This window comes from Cnephaeus nilssonii, assembly GCF_951640355.1.
Source record: "Cnephaeus nilssonii genome assembly, chromosome: 16".
Taxonomy (NCBI): domain Eukaryota; kingdom Metazoa; phylum Chordata; class Mammalia; order Chiroptera; family Vespertilionidae; genus Cnephaeus; species Cnephaeus nilssonii.
The window spans coordinates 16,893,457-16,918,217 of NC_137087.1; the positions used below are offsets into that span (position 1 = coordinate 16,893,457).

General features: G+C 38.2%; 1 protein-coding gene across 5 annotated transcripts in view; it reads right to left on the minus strand.

The window, feature by feature from the left end:
- The window catches only part of KAT6B (lysine acetyltransferase 6B), a 172,522-nt gene that overhangs the window by 31,484 nt on the left and 116,277 nt on the right, over window positions 1–24,761 (minus strand). For 3 of the 5 annotated variants that reach the window (XM_079793046.1, XM_079793045.1, XM_079793047.1), the window contains 9 exons: window positions 23,459–23,574; window positions 23,143–23,224; window positions 20,609–20,741; window positions 16,876–17,807; window positions 15,787–15,908; window positions 14,127–14,242; window positions 11,781–11,922; window positions 8,463–8,624; window positions 5,071–5,164 (listed from right to left, as the gene is read on the minus strand). In XM_079793046.1, the coding sequence (XP_079649172.1) occupies window positions 5,071–5,164; window positions 8,463–8,624; window positions 11,781–11,922; window positions 14,127–14,242; window positions 15,787–15,908; window positions 16,876–17,807; window positions 20,609–20,741; window positions 23,143–23,224; window positions 23,459–23,574 (1,899 nt within the window). The remainder of the gene's footprint in view (window positions 1–5,070; window positions 5,165–8,462; window positions 8,625–11,780; window positions 11,923–14,126; window positions 14,243–15,786; window positions 15,909–16,875; window positions 17,808–20,608; window positions 20,742–23,142; window positions 23,225–23,458; window positions 23,575–24,761) is intronic. The other 2 variants (XM_079793048.1, XM_079793049.1) reach the window with 2 other exon arrangements.

Here is a 24,761-nt window from a genome sequence, read left to right on the forward strand (position 1 = left end):
TTGTATGCCTTGTGACTGCGTGGCTGACGGGGCGCTGCGGCTCGCTGCTGCCGCACAGCATCAAGAGTATCATACAGCAAGCATATTGCTGGCCCTGGAAAAGATCTAAATTCAAAGTATGTTTTCTACTGAATGCATACTGCTTTCCCACTACCGTAAAGTCAAAAAACTGTAAGTTGAACCATCACTATGTCGGAGACCATCTGTATAGAAATGCTGACCAGTAGTGAGTTAGGAGGTTTGTTTTTCACGGCGGAATGAGTTACCAATTCTGGAACAACTTAATGTTGTATTTTAGGGTTGAGCATGTATGTAAATAGACTGTGGATAACGGAAGCTGGGTTTCTCACTATCAGAGTTACAAATATGGAAACAGGAGGATAGAATAAAACCTTGTGGTGGCGTTAGTCTGAAATACAGCATTACAGTATTAACTTACGATAGGTGTGTGTGTATATGTACATGTGTAAGTACACATGTGTGTACACACACATACACACAATTTCCTACTTTTATCCCCTAAGAAGGCCTACACACAGTGACATGCCAATAGCAATAAAGCACATCTAAATGCCCAGATCTTGGTTTCGATGTTGTTTCCCACGATAAAAAACCAAGGCCTTTAGGAGAAATGGGTGATTGCACAGCTAGGTCAGGAAAAGAACAAGATGATCCGGAACATCATGCTGTACTGCAAAGTAAGGAAGTACCCAAAGGTCAGAAGGACACAGGAGGCAGCTTGAAGCAGTTCCTACTGAATAAATCTGTGACAATTTGAATATCAAAATAAATAATGGCAGCAACAAGTTATAAACCACAGAATAAAGTAAAAAATCCTTGAGTCCATAATTATATAAATGAGTAGTTATTGAATTAAAAAATTAATAAAGAAAGCTCTTCCTTACAGTAAATATCAACTAATAAGTAGAAGAAACAATGGAATTTGAAAGTCACCATTTGGTAACTACCACAGTAAATTCCAATGTGTCTTCTTACCAGCCATTTACTGATTACAAAGAGAAAAGGGTTATTTTATAATGAGGAACTCTAGCAGGTACCACCTTAAGGCAGTAATGGGACAACTAAATTATGTGATCTTGCTAAGGCACACTGAGTACACAGCATCACTTTTGTGGCATTCCTGCCAAAAAATGTGTAATTTGAATCTAATCATGGAAGTATCAGACGACCAAATTGAGGGACATTGTAGAAAATAAGTCAAGGAAACAATGTCAAGGTTAAAAAAAACACACCCATTACCACAAAAATCTGCCAAAAATGACTGACTTGCTATTCCAGAGAACTCAAGAGACTTAACAATTGATCATGAAATTCAACATGTGATCCTAGAGGCAGAAACGTTTCCTTCCTTGAAAGGGCATTCATGAAAACTGGCCCATTCGAAATTTGAAGAAGATTAGATAATAGTGCTGAATTAACATTAATGTCTTGATTTTGATAATTTGTGGTTTTGCATGACAGTATCTCTGTTTTTAGAAAAACACTAAAACATTTAGGCCTAAAGGTGCAACAGTTCTGCTAAATACTCTCAAATGATTCAGATAAAGAATTTGTATTTGAGTGTGTGTGTGTGTGTGTGTGTGTGTGTGTGTGTGTGTGTGTTTTAAATGATGTAGCAGGTGGGGAATGAGAGGGAGGGAAGTTGAGAATAATAAAGCAGAAAGCAGATATGATAAAATGGTAACATCTGAGAAATCTGGATGGAGAGTATTTGGGAATTCTTGGTACTGTTTTTGTAACTTTTGTCTGTATTAAATTATTTTAAAATTAAAGGAAAAATTAGTGAGCTGGAGAGGGCATTGCCGGGCAGCTCGGCAGGGAACACGCGGGCAGCCTGGTACCCAGCAGTACCTGGAGAAGGGCAGCTATTGCTTTGGGAGGCTTCGAAGCAGGAACCACAGGTTTTGTGGGAAGGCGGCTTCTCTGCTGGGGATGAAAGGTAGGGTATATGTATGTGTACATGCATGGCATGTGCGTGCGTGTGAAGACAGAGATGGGGAGATCCTTAAAAATTTCTGACTGAGAAAGAAGGAATCTCAGGATCCAGGAGAAAGACATGTGATATCAGCTTTGACCCATGACAGTCACACCTTCCTCAACGCACTTAAGTTTTGGGCAAAGAGTCACAAAACCCAGGAGGTGGTTTGAGCAGGCTGGGAGGTGGTGTCCTCTAGTCACTCTGGCCAAACTCTGCAAATCCCAGACAAGCTGTCCTAGGAAGACAGAGACAACTTGTCCCAAGGGCAGCATCGGGACTGGTGGATGACCACTCCACCTCCCTGACTGGCCTGGAGAAGTGTTCAAAGCCACGGATTCACAGCTCTTTACGGAGACACAGTGTATTTCACTGATGCCTATGAGCCAGTGTGCAAGTGTGCAAGTAGTTTCAGCTTCCTGAACTAGCAGCTGCTATAGACAAAATAAGATTTTTCCTGCCTTACTTTTATTGAATTACTGAAAACACATCCCCTGACCACAGACCCTCAGGCTTATGTACAAAGTAGAAATAAAATAAATATAACCATTAAAAGGTCCCTTTAACAGCAGATTTTAGAAAACCCGTAATCCAGGTTAATCTGTTTTACCCTGATTTCCGAATTATGAGGCTGACAAGGATTTTGGGAGGTCATGGGGTTTAACTCCTTCTTCTGCAAAAGACTGGATCTAAATTGTTCCAGGAAGATATTTATCTACTATTATTTTAAGAAACTCCAAAGCATACAATGCTATCCATTTTTTTTCAGCAGCCTACTCTATCTTCTTTAAAACCTTAGTAGGCAAGGCATCTTGTTTTGTTTTAAATTAGATTTCTATTGGCTTTACACTACTTCCAATTTTCTTTGAATGCTATAAAATTCTTCCCCTGATCTCTTCTCTGAAGGAATAACACCAATCCCCTCTCAACGTTATTCAAATCATTCACCACACTCCTTAATCCACTCCAGTGTAGGGGCAACGCCAACGGCATAGAAAAGAGAAAATCTAAAATTAGACCCTCAGCACTGCACTGCTTGGACACGCCCTAACGGATGGCATTCATCATGCTGGCCCTGAGCCATCCAGAAAGGTCCTATTGTGTTTCCCAGTTCACGTTTAAAAATACAGTGTAGGCTCTAATAGAGTTTTCACAAAAATGGCTGACATAGAGATCTAGTAGTTGACGGTAATGTCTTTTTTCCTGGGTTGTTTCCTTTTGAAGAAGGCCTCAATATTAGACCATGTGGTACAAATAAGATGCTTCTGTATCTGGAGATGTGCATTTTTACCTGGTAAGTCCCAGTCCCTTTTCAATTTTAGGTAGAAAATTATTGTGGGCAGTGACCCTATCCCTTTGAAGATCCAATTCAAATCAACAAGCATACAAAACTAATGCAGATTATTGCGTGCACTGTCCTACCGGAGACAAAGAAGAAGGAATTCAAGGAGTTTACAGTAAACTGGAAGTATAACACATCCACGATTAGGACAAAAGGGTGGGCTGCGTCTAAGGGCCACAATACAGAGCCAGGAGGCAATGAGCTGAAACTAGGAGGTGGGGTCAAAAGGAAGAGGCTCTCAGGCTGGCCGTGCTCATTCCAGGGAAGGGACTGCAGAGACCAAGAAGGGGAGTCTGAGAACACTCGAGGAGCCAGGTAGTAGACAAAAAAGCCACAGGTGCAACCAGACGCTGGAAGACCTTGAACACTGAACTAAGGAGTTGCCTTATTCGCTAGGCACGTAAACCATCAACAGTTTAAGTCTTGAATGGCTGCTATGCATATCAGAAATTCTAATATTTATGAGCAACTTATGAATGCTGGCCACAAAACTTCAGAACAAGACCACTGGATTTACTCTTTGACCTGCTTACAGCTAGGACTCTGTGAAATGAAAATGGGAACTCCTGTAAGATGGCCTCCCTGGGAAGACTACATCAGGAAAGAATAGATAAGATGAGGGTAATGAATTAATAAATATAAATGTTACCCCAAAATTCAGAGATAATCAATAAAAAATACTTAAAAAAACTATCCTTCAATGTCAATACATCACACAATCAGTTCAAAATTGATCTACCATTATTTTACACCCAGACTTTAATATTTCAATATCTAATAATGTAGATATATATTCAACCTATCTCTCCATGATTTTCCTTGCGCACATTTACACTGTGGTTTTTGCATTTGATGTACTTTATGAAAATTATACAATTTCCTGAAATTTTCTTCTTTTGGTTCAAAATCAGACAAACTACAATCTGGTAAAGAAGCAGCACACAGTTCCCAGTGACAGATTTTTACGCCGTCAGAAATAACTATTATCACGGCATCCATGGCCTTAGTGTTATCTGGATATTTTGAATCAATTCTCCAAGTGTAGCCTTAACACTACATTTACACAACCAACATAATATAAAAGAGAAAAACACTACATTTTTCTTACATTATCCTGTGCACAATTTTATATATTTTTGCAGTTTTAATTGAGGGGACTCAAAAGATATGAATGTGTATAAAAAATATTTCTTGGGCAACTTCTAGATACAAACACTATAATAATTTCCCTAACAGAAAAGAGAAGTGAACAAAACAAGATCGTTATTTCTACTGTGGAGGCTCAAAGAACAGGCTACCTAAAGAATTGTTTTTCTAAAGAGAAATATCCCTCCCCTGCTCTGTACTGTACAAGATTATAGGCAACATTTTAGAAAGCTGAATATCCTTTTAAATAACACTTTCTTCAGTTTTAATCGCAAATAATTGCCTCTTTTGGTGCTAATGAGCATGAACACCATGGAATGGAATGCAATTCTGCCGGTTCATTCAGGGTAATGGCTTTGTGAGCGGGCGGCACTGCTGAGAGATCTAGTCTCAATTTCCTGGAGTACAATAAGTGAGCAGCAGTAAATTTTTCACTTGAGGAAGATTTTCTAACCTATGTAAATATAAATAGAAAAACCATTACCTATTGATAAAAACAACGAAGGTTAAACAAAGTTTTATGTTACTCTTCCTTTAACTGCTATCAGCTCGCTGGGTATGAAAGTAAAGGAAGCACTTCACTTACTGAAATCGATGAGAAACCGTCCAAATCCTTGCCTCTGGTGCTGGGGCATGATCATTATGCAGGAGACATTATACTTCTGCTGGCAAAGCTTCTCCTGCGGGAGGGAGGGAGGAACAGATCGAGTATGTCAGACTCCGCTGGAGTGGGCCATTCCCTGCACCTGCCACTGGCCTTGTACAACAGTCCACGAAGGTGAGCCAAAGTGTTAGGTGAGGATCAAGCAGAATAATCTTACTGTTAATCCATCAAACCATCAGCTAACGACAAACCATCAACTCCAGGCATGTTTCTCAATCATGTCTTTATTCTTGGAAGCCAGTACCATAAAATATGAATAAAGAATCCAAGGAAATATGAGCCAAATGAAATGACACAGACAGTATGGAAGAAATGCTTTCCTTGCTCAAAACAACTTGGAAGAAGGGGGGGGGGGGGGAGGGGGAGGAATCCAGAGTCACCCGGCGCTGTCAGTTAGGACTTAGCCAGCCACCTTGCTAAATAATGTACAACTCCACAACAGCAATCTGTCTTATGCCTTTGAGCAAATGCCCCAGTGAAACTAAAATAGTATGTGTGTGGGTAGGTTTGCACCAATACATTTCTCCTTTGAATAAAAAGTCAAAGTAAAAAGTTAAAGAAATAATTAATCTGCATTTCAAGCCAGAAATACAAAACAAAAGCGATAGCAGCAAAAAGAAACCCCAAAGCCTCCAAACAAAATGAGGCCAAAACATTACCAAGAGCCTGAAACCAAGAGCAAGGCTGGGAAGAGTATGTTCTTATAGCTAAGGAAGACTTTGCAGTTTCATGGGATGCGGCATCAGAGCGGCAGTATTTTATGCAGAGTACACAGAAGCCGCCAAAACCTACACAGAGAAGATCTGGAAAAGGCTTTTGAGGTTGTGAATGCTCTGGCCAAATATAAGCCACCAATAAGATTGACCACAAATGGTACTAACCACATCAAAGAATTGCTTCAGAACACCCAGCTCTTTAATGAACCTGTTTGAAAGATCACAGGAAATGGTTGTGGAAAAACCCCTACAGGGCAGAATTAAAGTTTTCTTTGTGAAAAAGATGTGCTTCCAACTTTTGCACATTTGTAGCTGTCTGTGGAGTCCAAGAAATGAGGAGGAAGAAATAATACGTGTCAGTTTTCCTAAGAAGCAGGATTATCCATCTCTGAATGTGAACATCAATGGCAAAGATTCAAATAATTAGTCTATTTTGCAAAGTTAGACAAATGGGTCATTCTATCTAAAAAGAGATGTACAGTGGATTAAAAGAATTCACCCTTGATGTCATTCTTCTCTTTATGCTGAAGATTCCTTCCTATTCCTAGCAGACTTCTTGAAATCCAACTCAAGAATAATCCCCACACCCCAATACATGTTAGTACACACCTAATCCTAATCTTTAGATAAAATAACTGCACCTTAGTTCCCTCCTGTTTAGAGCAATCTATTATGTGCTTGGATAGTCACATGCATGTAATAATTTACACTGAACTTTTCTAGGTCATCTTGGCCATTCTATGGCTATAACCTCTAAAATTTGGTTTAAGGATAACTCCAAAGGGCCATAGTCCTTCACATTCCAGTTGACACGTTAGAGTATGGTTTGATTTGTAGCTAGTCTTTTAAGTTTCAGAGAGAGGAAGGGAGAGAGAGATAGAAACATCAATGATGAGAGAGAATCGTTGATCGGCTGCCTCCTGTATGCCCCCTACTGGGGATCAAGCCTGTAATCAGGGCATGTGCCCTGACCGGGAATCCAACCATGACCTTCTGGTTCACGGGTCGATGCTCAACCATTGAGCCACACTGGCCGGGCAACATGGTTATTTTTAGATGAATTTTTGTTTCACTACACTGCCAAAAATACCAGTATTCCGAAGATGGTAAGAAATGACAGTAGTTGCTGCTATACTATAACAGAAACTGTGACAAAATGAGAAAAGTTTAGTTTGTTCTGAGCAAAACGTGGGGCCCTGGAGGAAGAGGCAGAGACTCAAACAATAAGAGTCACCACCAACCGTAGATCCAGAGGCCAGTCCGAGACAAGGCAGGGCAGGGGCAACAGGCAGCATTAAGCATCTATGTTTAAACAGATATACTGAAAGAACACCGAGTTCTATAGGAAGGACAATCATCTCCTCTATTCTTTTTAACTTTTCAGAGAAAAAGATCTTTACTTACCTATAGAAAAGATAGGGTGTTTTAGAAATTATATAAATAGATTTCCTATTTAAAGTTCTGTGCTGATTCTGTCATCTTTTGAATCTGTAATGCACAAATAAACTTCCTTCTTTTTCATTTTAGAGCTTTACCAAATATGTGGATTAAGACATCGAGGCAGTTTCCCATGAGTGCTGTCATTTACTAGCATTTTTGTTTGTGGTCTTTATACTGATTCTTAAATTTAGAAAAACTACAGTTTGTAAAGGATCTTTATATATATTCTACCTTTTGATCTTCCATGAAAATAACATTTGTATAAAGCATTCCACTTATATTATGTAAGAGCAGAGTCATTACAATTCACTTATCACCTAATATGAAAAAATATATCATAAAGAAAAAAACAACAACACAGGGTCTTGATCATTTATACCTTCTTCCTGGAAGTCTCATATTACCATCCTGGCACATTAAACTATTTCAGAGGTGCCTAAGAATAGTTCAGGTCAGTGCCAGGTAAGTATCTCCAAACTCAGTTTTCCTTCATTGTATATGAGTTGTTTCTCAGAAGTCTTTGAGCAGAAGAATGTGAAAAAATCATTCTGAATGAGCGAAAAAGACTAATGACATCCACTCAATACAGCAAGGCTTCCCTATGTTAACAACTGGAGATACTCAGGCCTTTTAAAGGCGATACTGTTTTAGATCTTAAAACAATAGTCGAGAGAACAAGAGATGAAAGAGTGCCACTAGTCATTGCATCAGCTTGACTGTCCAAATGCCAATGTTCCCATTCACAGAGATACTGATAACCACAGAGGGAATGCAATGAAAAGAGATGAGAATTATCTCTTAAATGCTACATTAATTACACGGAAATCTTCATGTTGACACCACTTAGAGGGAAAAAGAAAATAAGCTTAACATTCAGAAAATCAAAGATGCGAGGTGGTCTGCAGCTGCAATTATGACGTTACGTGGATGCTGATAATCAAGACAGCAAGCAGGGCTGAGGTCCTTTACACACGTCCTAGGCATGATGTTGATTGTTTTTGTTGTTTTTTAAATGAGCTATGAACAAGAACCTAAGCTTTTCAGAAACATGTGTCACTTATTCAAATTATAGTGATAAAAAAGCCCTGTTCAAAGAACTGGGCTCTACCAAAAACATTCTGAAAAAGAAAATGAAGGTCATACTGGCTCTTGTTTTACCTTAGAGAAGTATCCAACCAGATGACAGCCCTTTTCATCATTTTTTGTAAGGACATAAAAAAGGAATGGCTCGACATCATAATACAACGTTTTGTGGTCCAGGAAGAGCTTGGCTAACAAGCAAAGGTTTTGGCAATAAATTTTGCTCATATTCCCATCAACCTAGCAAAGAGAAACAGACAACATTATTTATCATAAAAATACCACTCAATATAAAATTGTTTCTTTTATATGGTGTTTGGAAAGTACATAGTTTTATTTCCAAATCCCAAACGGAGAGATTAAAACACTCCATTAAACAAGTATCAAGTTAAACAGAATATAGGTGTCACTTGGCAAATCAGAACTCCACCTTTTCTCTTAAATTGGGGTATAAGATAGCTTAAATTTCTCTTTAAGCTACCTGAAGAAAGGCCAAACCACTAACAAAGGAGTAATTTTTATTTGCAATTTATTACGAGTAAAAAATGATCAGGCATGTCCTTTCTGTTTGAACCATGTAAACCTGAACTAAAGAAATGTAAACAGATCAAAATACTGTTCAAGTAAGTTACACTTTATGTTGTTTACAAAAGGGCTTCACATAAAAATAAAATAAATGAAATGTATTACTCTGATTCTTCAGAAGTGAGGATTAGCAAAAGAGGCTTCCATTTTGGTTTTATCCCAAGCATCATTTTAAATATAATTGGAAAAGATAAAATTTCTATGTTGGGAATACTTACAGAGAAAGTGAGATGAATTTCAACCTACAATAAGTACAATGATTACAGTCTATTTCCCTTCAAAATAAAAGAATCAAGCTGTGATACTGATGGCTATAGACAGGAGGCTAAGCACAGATGCCAATTTCTTTGATCAAATGTAGTTACTTGTTGAAAACAGAAATCACAGCAGATTCAAGAAAAATTTCCCCAGCACTTCTCTTAGGGGAAATGGATATTTGCTAACCAGAGCTCTTTAACAATGAACTTCACTGTTCTTGAGTCTCCTGTGGACCATACAGGTTCTCATATTGCACAAATTATTTTTAGACTTCATATAACTATTTCCCTTGGATGAAACCTAGGTCCCACACATAGCAACATAATCAAATATGGGCAACGGGTACAGAGGCTACAATTCTCTCTTTAATTAAAGTAAGTTTTTATGTATTTGGGAACGTAGTCCTGTTGGAAATGGTAGTACATTACAAAAAGGACAAAGATGTATCTGTGAACCAGAAAAACAGAGATGACAATGCCGAAGCCAAATCTTACCAGATGTGAAAGGTCTGATGTGGCAGGCTCTCAAGAGTGATAGAGAAGACAGGCAAGTAGTCATCTGTGATTATTCTTTATTTCTTTTCAAGATACTTAGGAAACTGCTCAGAGAAATTTCCGACATGCTGTACTCTAAGTATTAACTTAGATTCTAGAATAGGGACCTTGGTTCTTATCCAATCCAATTTCTTCAATTATTTTTATGAATAAATTTTACAAATCTGCTTCTGACTTTCCCCCTCTCACCTCTGTGCAGTCCCAAAGCATCTGCCCTGAAACAGCACACCAATTTTACCAGCCTAGCAACTGGAAACACTGATTCTCTTACCCTTAAGGAAGCCCCTGCATTTACGAAAGCTTCAGCCCCCCGGGCGGATTCATGCTGATTTATTTAACAATTACTTAAAAGCCACAATGTGTTCTGTCCTTCTGGAAACAGTGAGACAGTGATTTCACTTTATTTTGGTTAAAAGAAAGGAACAAGGCACCAAGGAAGGAGCCAAAAGGAAAGCTGAACTTGTGACATCAGGTAAGCCTCAGGTGCGGACAGCTCTGCTGTCTCAGTCTGGCTGGGGCTCGCTGGGTCACATCCCAAGACTAACAGCAGGAAGGACAAGAACTTGCACTCAGCTTTCCCTCTGTGTGTGATTTTGCCCCCAGAGGACATGGGTTACACCTGGAGACATTTTTGGTTGTTCCAACAGGAGGGATGGTGGTGTTACTGGCATTTAGTTGGTAGAGGCCAGGGATGCTGCTAAACATCCTACAATGCACAGGACAGCCTCTTGCAACAAAGAATATCCAGCTTGAAATGTGAACAGTGCCCAGGTAGAGAAACCCTGTGCCTACCCTTAGTAAGAACTAACATCCAATCTTCCCAGCAACATGACCCTTCTTCAAGCTTGCCAAAAGAGAGCCTGATATACCCAGGGAGAGGGGCTTTACAAATTCCTAAGACACAGCTGGAGTTACCGGTGTTCTCTGATCAGCCTTGGGAAAAAGTAGTGGGCCCCGCTAGTCTGAGAGGGGACGACTGACTCATGCCAGAAACCTATGTATGACACTCCCTGTGTCAAATACAATGCAAGACATTATAGACCAGAGCTAAAGAGAAATGTGGGGCAGAACAATACATTCCAGTCTGAACAATTCAGAAAAAAAGAATCCAAAGTAAAACTGTATTTCAGAGAGAAAATATCATGTCTACTGAGTACCCAGGAATGAAAAATAATGCACCAAGATGGATAACAGAGAAGAAAGTAAGCCAGGGCAATGGAAGTGCTCAACTGAAATGGGGAGAATAAACGACAGAAAGAAACCCTGTGAAAAGGCAGTAACATGAAAAAAAAGGCATGGTTTCCTCAAGGTACAGCTGCCTCAGCTAAACTGGATCCCTGAAACTGACAGTAGAACATGAATAAACAATGAAATGATATAGAGGCAAAGGCCTTTTGCTACTAAATCAATTCTGAAAACACAAAATATCTGCAAGAATCCACAATGACAGACAGAGCCACAAGGGGTTCCTGTGAATTGCAGAGTTCTCCAGGGGTGGTCATCCTCCCAGATGGGGGGGGAGTCCCAACATCTGCTGGGGGCTCACCAAAAGGATTATCAACTCTGCCAAGAAATGGATGGAAACACAGGTGGTTGTGTATTGAGGAGATATGTACAGCTGCTCAATTCCCTGGAAGAGTGAGCACCTGCCAGACATTGGCTGGAGCTGCTGAACAAAGCTCATTTCTCCTGCCAAAGAAAAGAGAATTTACAAAGAGCTGAGGAGATCATAAATTCACTGGTGAACATATCTGGTGCAGACAGGGACTTGGGGCAAGACAAAAAGTTAATATGATGAAGTAGGAATTCATTATCAATCTAAATGGTTACTTAATATGGTTAGATAAACATTCCAAAACATGGAGATATTTTAAAGAGCAGTCTGAATTTCAATGCCAAAATTGAGTAGACTTTACACCGTCTACAAACAATTCAACACATAGTCAACAATTGGAAATACTAAGTTTCAAAAGCTGAGTTTTTATTTACACATGCTTACCTCAAATACTGAAAGGTCTTTCCTTCGGTAAATTTCATTTGCTGGAGGATGAAACCATCCACATTTCTTTGAGTGTCTTAACAAAATGTTTTTACTTTTCATATATTTAAGACAGAATTCACACAGGTAAAGCTTTGGTAATCTGTTAAAATTTTAAAATCAAAGAATCTTTCAGATTGATTATACTAATTAGGTGGAAATATTAAATATTGTTCAATGATCTCTAAATCATATCAAGGTTGTATAATAGCATTTCAAAAAAAGTAGTTAAAAAAAGCATAAAAACAAGCCAGTAGTAAAGAGAACTGACAAACCTTACATTACTTTTCAACATAATATTTGTTGCCTTATTCTATGAATAAATCATGTCTTTTCTTAGAAATGCCCTAAAGAAAGAAAGGTTTTCAGAACGGGAACCACTATTCTAAAAACCAACAATAGGATAGCATCCTGTCATGTAACCATGTATATTTTTCAAATTTCATTTATTGTCATAGTTTCAATAGTATATGTGGTCAGTGGTGTAATTATAATAATCTTTTATTCAGAAAGAAGTGCATTCATTATTTTAAAAAATAATCTGCATGCTTATAAGGCTGAAGAGCCCTAGAATATAATTGTTTCCTCTTGTACTTAGGGGTCAGATGACTTTAAAGTTACTGTCATAGTTACATATGGTCTAAAGCACTAAATGTAAGAAAGTCAAAAGATCTGGTTTGTTTCTACCAATTCTACTGATTCTTTTGAGTAACACTAGACAAACAGCTTTCTTTTCCCTGCTGACTTTTTCTCCACCTTATTTTATTATATCCTATCACAATTAAATGGGTGCTGCTAGTATTTACACAACAAATGCTCACAAGCATTTTCAAGGTCTTTGGGGTATAAGAATTGGGGAGGTTACGGTAGGGCAGGGCTGGGTGGAAGGGGCTAAGGGGGGGCGGGGGCAGTGGGAGACATCTGTAATACTGTCAACAATAAAAAATAAATTGCCTAGTCAGCGAAGCTCAGTAGTTGTCAACCTAAGAACCAAGAGATCACGGTTTGGGGCACATGCCCAGGTTGTGGGCTCGATCCCCAGTGGGGGGCATACAGGAGGCAGCTAGTCAATGATTCTCTCTCATCATTGATGTTTCTCTTTCTTTCTTTCTCTCTCTCTCTCTCTCTCTCTCTCTCTCTCTCTCTCTCTCTCTCTCTCTCTCTCTCTCCCCCCTTTCCTCCCTGAAATCAATAAAATAAAAAAACACACACACACACAAAACCAACTTCATTCATTCATTTAAAAATAAATTAATAAAAAAAAGGAAGGGGAGAAATATTTTGAGGAGAGTTAGATACAGACTCAGATAATAGTAATTTCTAATCTCGGACTTATATGCAAATTTTATTCAAAGCTCTCAGAACACATGACTTATGATTACCCATACAAATTAAAGCTCATTGGTGTTTTTAAAAAATTGTTTAAGAACACAGAGCTAAGTGATATAACCTGGGAAGGGAAACCAACACTCCTGACAGTTTGCTACTCAACTTCTAGAACCCTCCCCATCCTCTCCAATTAGATGACCAGCCAGACACCCACATGGTAGAGAAAAGGACAATGTTTATTGTAGACGAAAAGCCGGTGTGTGATTAACCAGACACTTTGCAGGCTAAAAAAGTTGAGAAGATACTAATAAAGCCTACCCTGATGTACCTGAAGGAAGATATCTGCCCACAAGATACCCATTTTAAAATATATTAGTTCAAGACAATCTCAGTTAATCTTAGTTCAAGACAAATGAAATCTCTAGTACTATTATTTTCTCTTCACTTTTAACAAGTTAGTCACAGATGGCTTTAAGGTAAATATTTGGGGAAGGGTCTCTTAAGGCTACCCTCTCTGACCTACATTCTCCCATTTTTCCCTCTTTTGCTACATTTCAGTAAAAAGCTTGAAAATAAAATGCTAGAAATCAGAGATGAGACTAACTAATTAGTGTTCTAAACTAACTAGGAAAAAGGCAACGTAGAAGAAACTAGCAAATATTTTATAATGGCTATTTTTCCCCTGAGTTGGTTTCAAATACAAATAACATTTACCCAATTAACCAAAGAGAAAAAGCATGATCTAGAAGCTAAAAGGCAAAATTTATGATGCCTGTGTAACTAAGGAGTGTTAGGAGCTTAAATAGGACATTAAGTACTATAAAAAGACACTGGCAAAAGGAATAGTTTTGGAAGCACTTAAAATCTACCATCAAAATTTATGTCCTGAAAATAATATATTCCTGCTTTAGAATCAAGATTTTTCCTTCCTCACATATATGACATTAAAGTTATATACCTGCAGGCTTATTCCATTACCTTGCATATTCCTGTGGGTAAGGTGAGGAGTACCAGGTTTGGATTTCATATTTCCCAAATTCTATTACAGAAGGGTACCGGCCACAGTCTTCCACTCCACTCTCACACTCTATTTTCTGTCAGAGAGAAAGAAAAGAAATAAAATATAAGTATTAGAAAGGGATTTCTTCACTTGCATTTTGGTTCTTTCACTGGTAGATATGAAAACCTATCAAGACCAGAACCCTAATCTTAATTGTGAATTTTCATGTTGTTGAAAAAACAATATAGGCCTTGAAATAATAATCAACTTTGTATAAGGTTTATATGTAAACAAACTAATACTCTAAAAAAAGTACCAACAAGATAGGATGCGCATGAGGTAAATACAAATGTCTATTGAACTGAATTCAATGATCTGTTGCAATGTATTGAAACTGAAGAAATTAAAAGATGATGAGGCCATTATATAGACTTCTTCAGTCCCCATTCTTCCGTAAAGTAACATTTATCTCAATTATAATTAAGTAATCAATTGTGAAGTCTCCTCCTACTCCCCTTACTCCTGTGTAGTAGGCTACACAAGGTTAAGAACATTGTCTGCCTGATTCACTGTGGCATTCTCAGTGTCCAGCACAGTGCCTGGCACAGACAAGAAATGTTCTTAAAAGAAAAAGCCAGTGTTAGCATGTTGGAAAGAAAGGGCTTTAGACTTAACAGTATTTTTCAGACAATGCCTACTTTCATCCTGTTTATCTATGAATGCCAGAAATAGGCTAAAGAAGTTGTAATATTTAAGGACTTCAAATTTCAAAGATTGGGGAAAATTTTGACATTTATCTTAGCCAAAGGAAAAACAACACAAAGCATACTGCTGGGGCAGAATGATGAATGGAAATACCCAATAGCCCCTAAAGTAGAAACCACCAAAGTATTTAGCCCAATGACTGCTACTGAAAATAAAGTTTAAGAACCTATAGATGGCCTCCTTCCCCTGAAAAAGTAAGTGAGGTGGGGCAGGGAGCTTATCCGTGAGTATTGTGCCAACTGAATGTGGTCTACTGACATAAAAAAGTCACAATGCAGACAAAATTTGTCTTTGAGAAGTCCAACAGCCTTACCTTTCAATGTTTTGGTGACAATAAGCTAAGTAGAGTTAACATTTTAAGTGAAATAATATAAAAAAAATTCCTGGACAATAAAAAGTGACTATGACTGATCATACAACATAATATTGCCTTTATCAATGCCAAAGAGTTAAGGTTGTGAGACATTTTTCATATGGCTGGCCATCTGTGTTGGCAGCAGCATTGGTAAACTTAAAAGCAATGTTCTTCCTTTTTGTTAATGATTTAAAATTGCTATCTTCTATATTTGACAAGAAAAAAAGATAGAATTCTATTCCTTCACAACTAGGTGTTTTCAAAATCGGACTCAGCCATTTCTACTCTGGTCTATTTTGTGAGACCAGCTGAGCATTGCCAACTTTTAAGAGTGGAGATACCTCCACAACGTCATTGCTTTTGAATGGACAGGCAACAAAAATAATCATGGTCACAGTTAAAGAACCACAGAGGATTTTGAGGAGGAGTTTCTATAAAATCAAAGCTGCATTTCATAATAACCATAACTTAAGAAGTCACATATTACCCTTGTTGTGATAATGGTAGCCGGGCCTTACCTCCCAAGAGAGCTCCTGGGCCTGCTTAAACACATCCAAGTCCTCTTCGGTGACAGTATCCTTGCTTCCAATCACATTTATATCTGTACTTTCTTGTTTGATGCTTATTTTGATTTCAGTATCTGTCATTTGAAACCAGCAGAAAGTGTCTTCACTGACTTGAATCACTAGTGACCACCGTATATTACCAAAACGGTACCAAATTAGCATAGTGGGCAAATAGGGATTTTCTGTAAAGCTTTATAAACGTTTATAGCTAAGCACTGCTCAAAGATCCAGCAGTACCCTTTCCCTGCTGTACCCCAATTTTTATTTGAATAATCACTGTCATCTTATAGCTTCAATACATAAATGAGGGAAAGTAAGAGCAACACAAAACAAAATCAGATTTTTCAACCAAGATTAGAAGTCTAGTTATAGAATTCCCATTACCACTTTTGAGATAGCAAAATCTACCACTTTGTCCAAATGACACATTTTTTTGTTTTTGTTTTATAAAGGGTAGCACATGTAACGGGCCAATTGGTTAAATGAAATTCTGAAATCAGTTTTCTCCCTAAGGTGAATACACACACAGACACACTCACACCCAAAAGCACAGCTCACAGAACCACAGATCAGTTTGTTGAGAAGGAAGCAGGATGAACTTGGTCATGAGAAAGCAATGGAGCAGAGGGGAGTGGGGAGCTGAAAACCCCGTTGGAGGCGCTGACAGCGTGCAACCGAACAGCACTGTGGCTGAAGAGGCCGCACGGGAAAGGACATGGCAGAAGCGTGACAGTGGCTACTCATGCGGGACTACAAAGCCATAAGCAACGCTATGAAGGCATCTGGGGGGTCCTAGTGTCACTACGAATGGAAATAAATAATAAAAGGTGGGAGAGTATTAGTTGGAAAAACAACATTTTGGAGGTTTAGTCAGCATTAGAAAAAGGTCAAAGTTTCACTGTTTCTGTATGAAAGTGAAGTGAGAACAAGAGAAATAGCTAAGACCTATGTGACAAATAGGAGTTGATTGATTGATTTTTGGGGGGTTGGGGAGAAAGGGACGGGACGCAGGTTTGGTTGGAGCTTTGACCTTTTGCTTACCATCATCCTGATCAGGTTTAATCCTTCCGTCTGTCAAGCTCCCCTTCCCTGGTGAGGGGGTCCCCATCTGAGGGGTCACTTTATATTTTAATCTGCCTAGCATCCTGTGCTTTTTAAGGAAAGTTGTTCGCTTGAAGTGAGCAATTGCTTTAAAAATACGTCCTCTAGCCATCCCCCAGCTAGAGGAGGAGGAGTGAGCCATAAACCTACTTCTAATATCTCTTTTTCCAAAGAAATGGGCTTTAGACTTTGCTGTGGAAGAGAATTCAGTTTTACGACGCATACGCTGGGGTGGTGCATAACTTGGGTGTCCCTTCTTTCGAGACTGTCCCTGAGTGGTATAGATATGAGAGAGTCCATCAAAGAGTGCCTTCAGCTGGCTGTTACTAGTGAGACTGCTCAGGGAGGGCACACTGGACTGGCTGGAGGAACTCTGGGGAGAGGTAGAAGAAGTGGACGTGCTGGACTTTTGTGAACTGGGGCTCTGACCAGAGATGGGGGCTCGGGGTGGAAGTGAAGAAGGTGGAGGTTTTAGCTTTTGTGTGGTACCTGTAGCCAACACATGAGAAGTGCATGACTGTTTCTGAGAGACCTTTTTCCTTGGACGATAGTGCTTTGAAAAGTCTATTATTTCACCTCGTGATCTGCGACCATCAGGTGATGGTGTAAAAAACTTAGTAAGGCCATCAATGAGCCCTTTGGTTTTCTTGTTAACTTTAAGTGTAGAGGCAGAAATGTAGGTGGAGGTGGTGGTGATTTTGGTGGTGGCACCAGGCCGAGTGGGGTCTGTAACAGCCAATCTGCTGCTTGAGTCCTTCCCAGATGCAGCATGACCAGATGAAGGTGTGGTACAGACTTTAGTCTTTTGACCCCTACCAGGTGACCCCCTTCCTGTGAATGCATTCATGGATCCTTCATCACTGGTTACAGACCTAGGCAAAAATTTAGAGAATAGTATCAGCATTTAATAATAGAATTATAAAGGTATCTAAAACAAATTTATAGCAACTAGTTGCATTCAATGTGCTTAAATTTCAGAAGCTGAATTGCAACCCTAAGGACTGTTTTTATGTGTGTGCCTCCACTGAGATGTCTCTCTGTTGAAAGTTCGCAGCAACTACACCTGTGTGTCACCATTCTCCCAGGGCCCATCCAACAGGTGCTGGAAGAATCCATGTGCACCCAAGGGCAATCAATATAAGTAAGAAAATTTTTGAAGAGACTGAGAAAACCCAATGCTTTCATTATAATTGAATTAAAATGTTACCCTTGTGTTGTCACCAAGTAATTATGATTTCCTGATATTTCTTTTCTAAAATATTAAAGGAAATAAGTCATATTATCTAGAAGCAAAAGAATAAGCTTATCTAATTTCTAGTTAGAAGCAATTTTAACTCAAATGGAAAATTTATATAAATAGAATTTGGGTTATGTCTATAAATTAGTAGGTTTTTATGTTTGTTTTTAAAGAAAATACTAAAAGATACCCTTGTCCTCTCAGCAGTTTATGCTTAGGATGACAAGATAACCAATAATACTCTCTAAGTAAAGGAGACAATTAATTACAGCATAAAATATTGCTGAAAAAATGACAACAATAGCAAAAAACCGAAGAAATGATTAAAGAAAAGCTACAGCGGGTCAGACATGACATGGAAAGTCTGGTGAAGCAGCAGCACATTTACCATGGTCATTATCAGACACTTGGCGTCAGAATCTCTGTACACGGGTTCTGACTGCTATTGCAGTTCATTTGGTGGTTTCGCCTATACAGCTGTGTGGTCAACGGAGACTGGAGGTCACTCCATTAACACAGCTGCGCACAGGAAGGGCAGCTGTCTGCCTTCACCTCAGGTTAGGGCTTGGAAAGCTACCCATTTTGCAGCAGGATTTCATACAATGGAAACATTTGCATGTGAATTATGGCTGCGCTGGGGCCCAAGAATGCACTTTAAAAATTATCAATTTAGCTGAAGGATAATAATGAAGAAATGGAAGCCTGAAAATGGTATGATATAGAATTACAAAAATATTTTAAGTAATCACAAGTAGAAGACCACATTTTGGGGGTCATTTTGTACATAAAGACATGATGAACTATTTCAGCCGTCAGCAGAAGGGGAGCTGGTGCAGACCAACGGGGCAGCCACGAGCTCATCTAGGGCGGCTCACCCACCCGCTTGTGCCTGTCGCCACCTATTCAGCCAAATCAGGTTAACGCTGGAGATCTCCAGTGTCACGGTGAGGGCTACCAATAAACAACTCATCCAGGCTCAAAGTTTCGCATTAGAACGTGCATTTGGACTGTATCTGGAATCGATTGCCCAGAAAGGATAATATGCTTATAAAGCATGTACAAAGGAAAACTCCCTAGACTGTCTTAAAAATTCCTAAGCTCAAAGGACAATTTTGGACAAACAAAAAGTTAGGATTGGTGCCAGATGCAATTTTCAGCTGCGTCCTTTGTTTAGAAAGTTTATATCCTAATTTGGTTTTTTTAATTGGGCCCTGAGGATACAGTCCCATTTCAAGAACAATGCTTACACAGGATGAATGCAAAAACATATAATTTCTACTTCAACTGATGCTAATATGAAAGATTTTATTTTATGTTTGCCTCCAGAAATTAACAAAAATTCCATTTAAAAATGTCAACCAGTTAAAGGGTTTTCATAAAGAGTCACAGAAAACTCTAGAAAAGATCACACATTTTCTATTTCTCCTTTGAGGGATGAATACAGGTGCAGGAGGACACTTTTTCTGAAAGCAGGTAATATAGTGAATTGCTTCAGATAAAATTAGGCAAAAAGAGCAAGCAAGTCAGATACTTGGTATTTGTTCAGGGTGTATGTAGAGAGCATTTACTCATTTTTTATATCACAGTGACCCTTTCAGGAACCGGACAATGGTCTTATTAATAGAACTGCTTCAGATATGCAAGTCTGCTGATTTCATTTCTAAACACCTTAGTACTCATAGTCAAATCCCTACTCTATACAGGTTTTTAAAACTACATGCATTCCACTTCTTATCTTTTCTCTACTTTTCCAAGTAACTCCTGCAAATGTTCTACTGGGCTTTAATGCAACCATATGGCAAAGGTAGCAGAAATGGGTTTATCATAGTAGAGCTGGAAGCCACAGCAAATTGTTATTCTGTATGTACTATAGGCCTGCACACATATGCACATACCAAATAGTCCTGTCTAACTCTTTGGAGGCAAACATGAAGACAGTCATTTACAGGTTTCTCAGGTGGTCATATTTCATAAAAGGGATCTTGAAATGTTACAATACTAAATTAGCACCAGAAAAAAAATAAGTATTTTTCTAAAATGTTATCTGGAGTGACAAAATAGATTCACTAGAGACAAATCCCTCTCGTTTTAAAATTCCCACATAACTATTGTATAATTAAGCTCTTCTAATGCTCAGCCAGTAACAAAGTAGGCCGAATGACTGTTTCCTGTGCTGACATTCTGCTTCCATCCTGCTGCTTGAAAAAATGTCACTTAGCATCACAGATCCTGTCAACAGAAGACCCCAAAATGCCAACTGTAATTAAAAATGTTATTTTCAAAAATTTCCACAGCTTATATAAAAGGAGAAATATTCCCCATCCCTTGAGTTTGTAAAAGAGATGGTAAAAAGTTAATGGAACCTATGGGGGTTATAATCACCTATATTTTAAAGCACAACATAAAAGATTTCTTTTTGATAAGATCTCAACCTACAACAATCGTTGCTTTAATTTATTTTTCGGTCGTCCAATGGGTTTTGCATATCGACGTTTTATTTGTGCAGCTTTCTCATGAAGTAGTTTTCTTCCCTTTTTCTTTGGTCTGCAGACTTGGCAAATCCACATCCCTGAATTAATACATATATGAGAAAAATATTTTAATGTTTCATTTTAGGAGAGACATTAAAGATAAACTGCAGCTGTAAGGATGCCTGCCTGCAGAACGTGACTCCGAAAGGTGGCTCATTCCCTTCTGTCAGTCTCTTCAGGAAGCCATTGTTAAAGGTCAATTTCCCCGTCAAGGTGGTGAGAGCAGAGGGCAGCCCCTGCCTCAGAGCCTTTCCAGAAGGCTTTCCCAACATGTCACCATGCCTCCCTCATCCACATAAACACACAAGACAACCTGAGCCTGTCAGATACTATATGTCTTTTGATTTGAGGAAGACATTCTCAAGTCCATCAGTTTTGGGAACATCTGGACAAAAATATCTATTTTTATCATATCTTTCTGGAAATTTTCCACACTAAAAAAACTATCAGTATAAAATATAAGTTTTAAATTAAAACTTAAAATGTTTAAGCACTATGGAGCTACAATTATTAAAACTATACACCTGGCATAGGGAACTAGGTCAAGGATAAGAACTGAAAAACCAGAATACTGAAAGCTAGAGAAAAGTTTAGCATATCAAACACGTTTTATTTCAAATCAGTGGCGAATTATCAGATAAAATGACTCAATACGTGGTAATGGAACAAACAGCTATCTATCTAGGTAGGAAAAAAATTATTCCCTATCCTTTACAAAAATAAATTCTAGGCAGGTAAATATTTTATGACAAAATGAAATATTACAAGTACCAGGAAAAATCTGTGGATATTTGTATAATCTAAGCATTACTGACATTTAAGACTGAAGCCATAAAAGACTCATGGATTTAACTGCATAAAAATATGAGCTTCTGCAAATCAGAAAAAAGGTGAAAACCCCAATAGAAACTGATTAATGGATGAAACAGGCACTTTACGAAGATTATATACAGCCAATAATCAAGCACACAAAAAATGTCTGATCTCACTACTTAAAGAAAACAATTATCAGACATCTTTTTTCTTTTATCAAATTGGTAAAAATTTAAAATAAGGACACTATATTTCATTGGCTGACTAAAAGATGCATCTGATTTCAAAGACGTTAAAATATTTGTTTGTTTTTTAAAGTGTGCCTTAGAGTCAATGTAATAAAGTAATGGTGAGTGCTGGTCATAATACAGGGAAGCAGGTATTCTCATACATTGGTGGTTGGTCTGAAAACCGATACAACCTTTCATGTACATAGCCTTTGATCCAGCAATTCCTCCCCTAGGAATTTATCTTAAGGCAATAATTGTGGATGGAAAAAATTGGAAACATTTGTAATGTCCACCATAGGGGACTGATTAAATAAGTTATGGGTTTTTTTATACAAGGGGTTGCAAAATCAAATATGTTCAGGAACCACCCAGGTATAATATATGTGACTAAAGTAAGATGGAATGTAACACAGGGAATAGTGAGACTGGGGTAAATTGGAGCATGCATACTCTACCTAAAGAACTCAAATTAAAAAATTTAAAAATATTGTAGCAGCTCTTCTGTAATGCATTTAGAGAAGTTGTAAATATTTATACATATTTATATATAGCCAACAAAGCATATCTGTGGCCCACAATCACCACGTCTGTAGCCTCAGCTCTACATATTATGGAGTCCTACACACTTGTTAAAAACTATGTTAGGAGAACATTTAATGATGTGGGAATGCTAGGATCTATTGTTAAGGTGGGGAAAAACATAGTTACAAATCATATATAGAATGTTCCATTTCTTTTTAAAAGGTATGTGGGGCAAGAAGGAATTTCTAATTGATATCTTTTTATTCCTTTTTGTCAACCTGTGTTTTCTAAATCTTTCACAATGAAAATGTACAAATTTTATAATAAGAAGGCAAAGTTATTTTAATGTTTAACATATAAAATGAGAAAAAGGATACTGAGCTAGGCTTTACTTATACAATAAATAGAGATGGAAAACCTTACCCCATATAAAAGTTCAGATGCTCCTGTTCAAAATATCAACTAATGGCCAAGAAAATGGTGATGGCTCCTGTTGCAGGATCTGAGTCATCATTATCACCATCATCTCAAAAATAGGTAATTGCTTGCCTCTGAATATAGTACTGAATAATAGGGAGAGTGTTTGAAATTTTTGACCTACCTAATCTAAACTTATTCTAGTAAAGAAAGAGTTTCAGGAGAGGAATAGTCTTTTTATCCCTGTATCTGAATTAGAGTCTTTATTATATACATTAGCCTCAAACTAAATGCTGTTACACTCCTCTGGTCATAATCTGTGCCAAACCCATAAGTACAGGAAGATGGGAGATGAAAAAATGCTTAAGGAACCTGTAAACCTCTGAGCTGTCAGACAGCAGGACAAGGCTAATGAGCATGTAATAAAACACATCTTAAATATGGTTTAAAAATTCACCTTTTGGCATTCTGGAAAGTGGGGGGTCACAGCACTCCATATGGAATCCTCTATCACAGGAGTCACAAAAAAGCATATTATCCTGTAATGTAACATATTAGAGACTAATTGAGACTGAAAACAACTGTGAAAGGCCACAAATTCTTATGTTATCCAATTAACAGTAATAAAATATAATAAAGGAGCTCCATGATCAATGCTGAAACCTGACATCTGTTTATTTAAAGGAATATAGCAACAGTCTACAGAAAATAAGAACCTAAACACTGAAAACTGACACTTTTCCAGGAGATGGAGCATGGAGAGCAGTACTTACTGCATTTTTGCCTTGGATTCTACATGCACTGCACGTCTTGCATTCGATGCACTGCCACCTTAAGGCCTTTACATTTGTTGTTAGTTCAGGACAAAATTTCAAACAGGATGGGTGTCCTATAAGAATAAAAAGTAAATTGCTTTATGGGAATGGTGCCTTAGATGTTTTTAAACTCCCATTCCCTAATATTTAATATAGTGATAATGCCAACTAAAGATCCTTAAGAACCTGAAAATACAAAAATATCAAAGAATCCAAATTATACTTTGTTTTTCTGACTTTTACCCCTGTATGTAACAGAGTGACTGTACAAACATTTTCCCTAAGAGAAACTGGGTAACTTTATACCAATTCTAATCATAAGTCTTGGAGAACTTGAAGATGATAGATGCTTAGATTATTCCTGTGCCTTCTGGTAAACCTCCTGTTCTCACCATCATCATAAACCATCATTTACCTGGCATTTTCTGATTTGCCGAACTGTGAGGGCAGTGCCAAAGTTCACACAATTCCTGCTCTATGTGTGTAATGAAATCATAAAACATAAAGCAATAGTTAGCTAAATAAAAAACTGGGGCTGCTTAACAACTACAAATGCCTCCTTCTTCCTCCGCCGCCCTCCCCCCCCCCCCAAAAAAAAAATACAGTAGTATACAAAGAATATCCCATTGCTGGAATATACAAAAAAGATAACCGTGGCCATCTTGACACCGAGTCTCTGAATTTAAATTCTAGAAGTAGGAACAGAAATAGTAAATTCGAGAGTTAGAATGTTGAAAGATCAAGGTCAAATGGAATTCACCAAGAAGCATACCCTCAGCAGGTTTCCCCATTTTCGTGAGTGTTCAGCTTTTCCACGCTGTTTTGGGCACACTTTTTACCTAGCAGCTCTCACTTCACAGAGGAAAACCTGAGACCCCAAGGGGCAACGCCGCTCAAGGAAGCCAGCCAGGCTGCACTCAAGAATAAATAATAGATTCCGCCACAAGGTTTGGGGAGTGGGAGCCCAGATTCTGGAGGAGGCAATTCAGTTTAAAGTCTGATGGTCTTTATTCATATAAACCTGAGATCTCCAAGCTTGATTTTATTTTTCTAAATCTGGTCTTAAAATAGTAAGAACATTAGTAAATCCCATGTGAAAGAACTTATAACCAAGCTGCAAGAGAAACCTGAGGGGTAATAAAAAAAAAAAAAAAAAGAAGCAGATTCTGCAATTTCAAAACTGTTTTATAATTTCCTGACTTTGGCAGGCTCATTGTTTAAATATGTATTTTGGGTCGCTGCCAAAAAGGTCCTCCTCCCT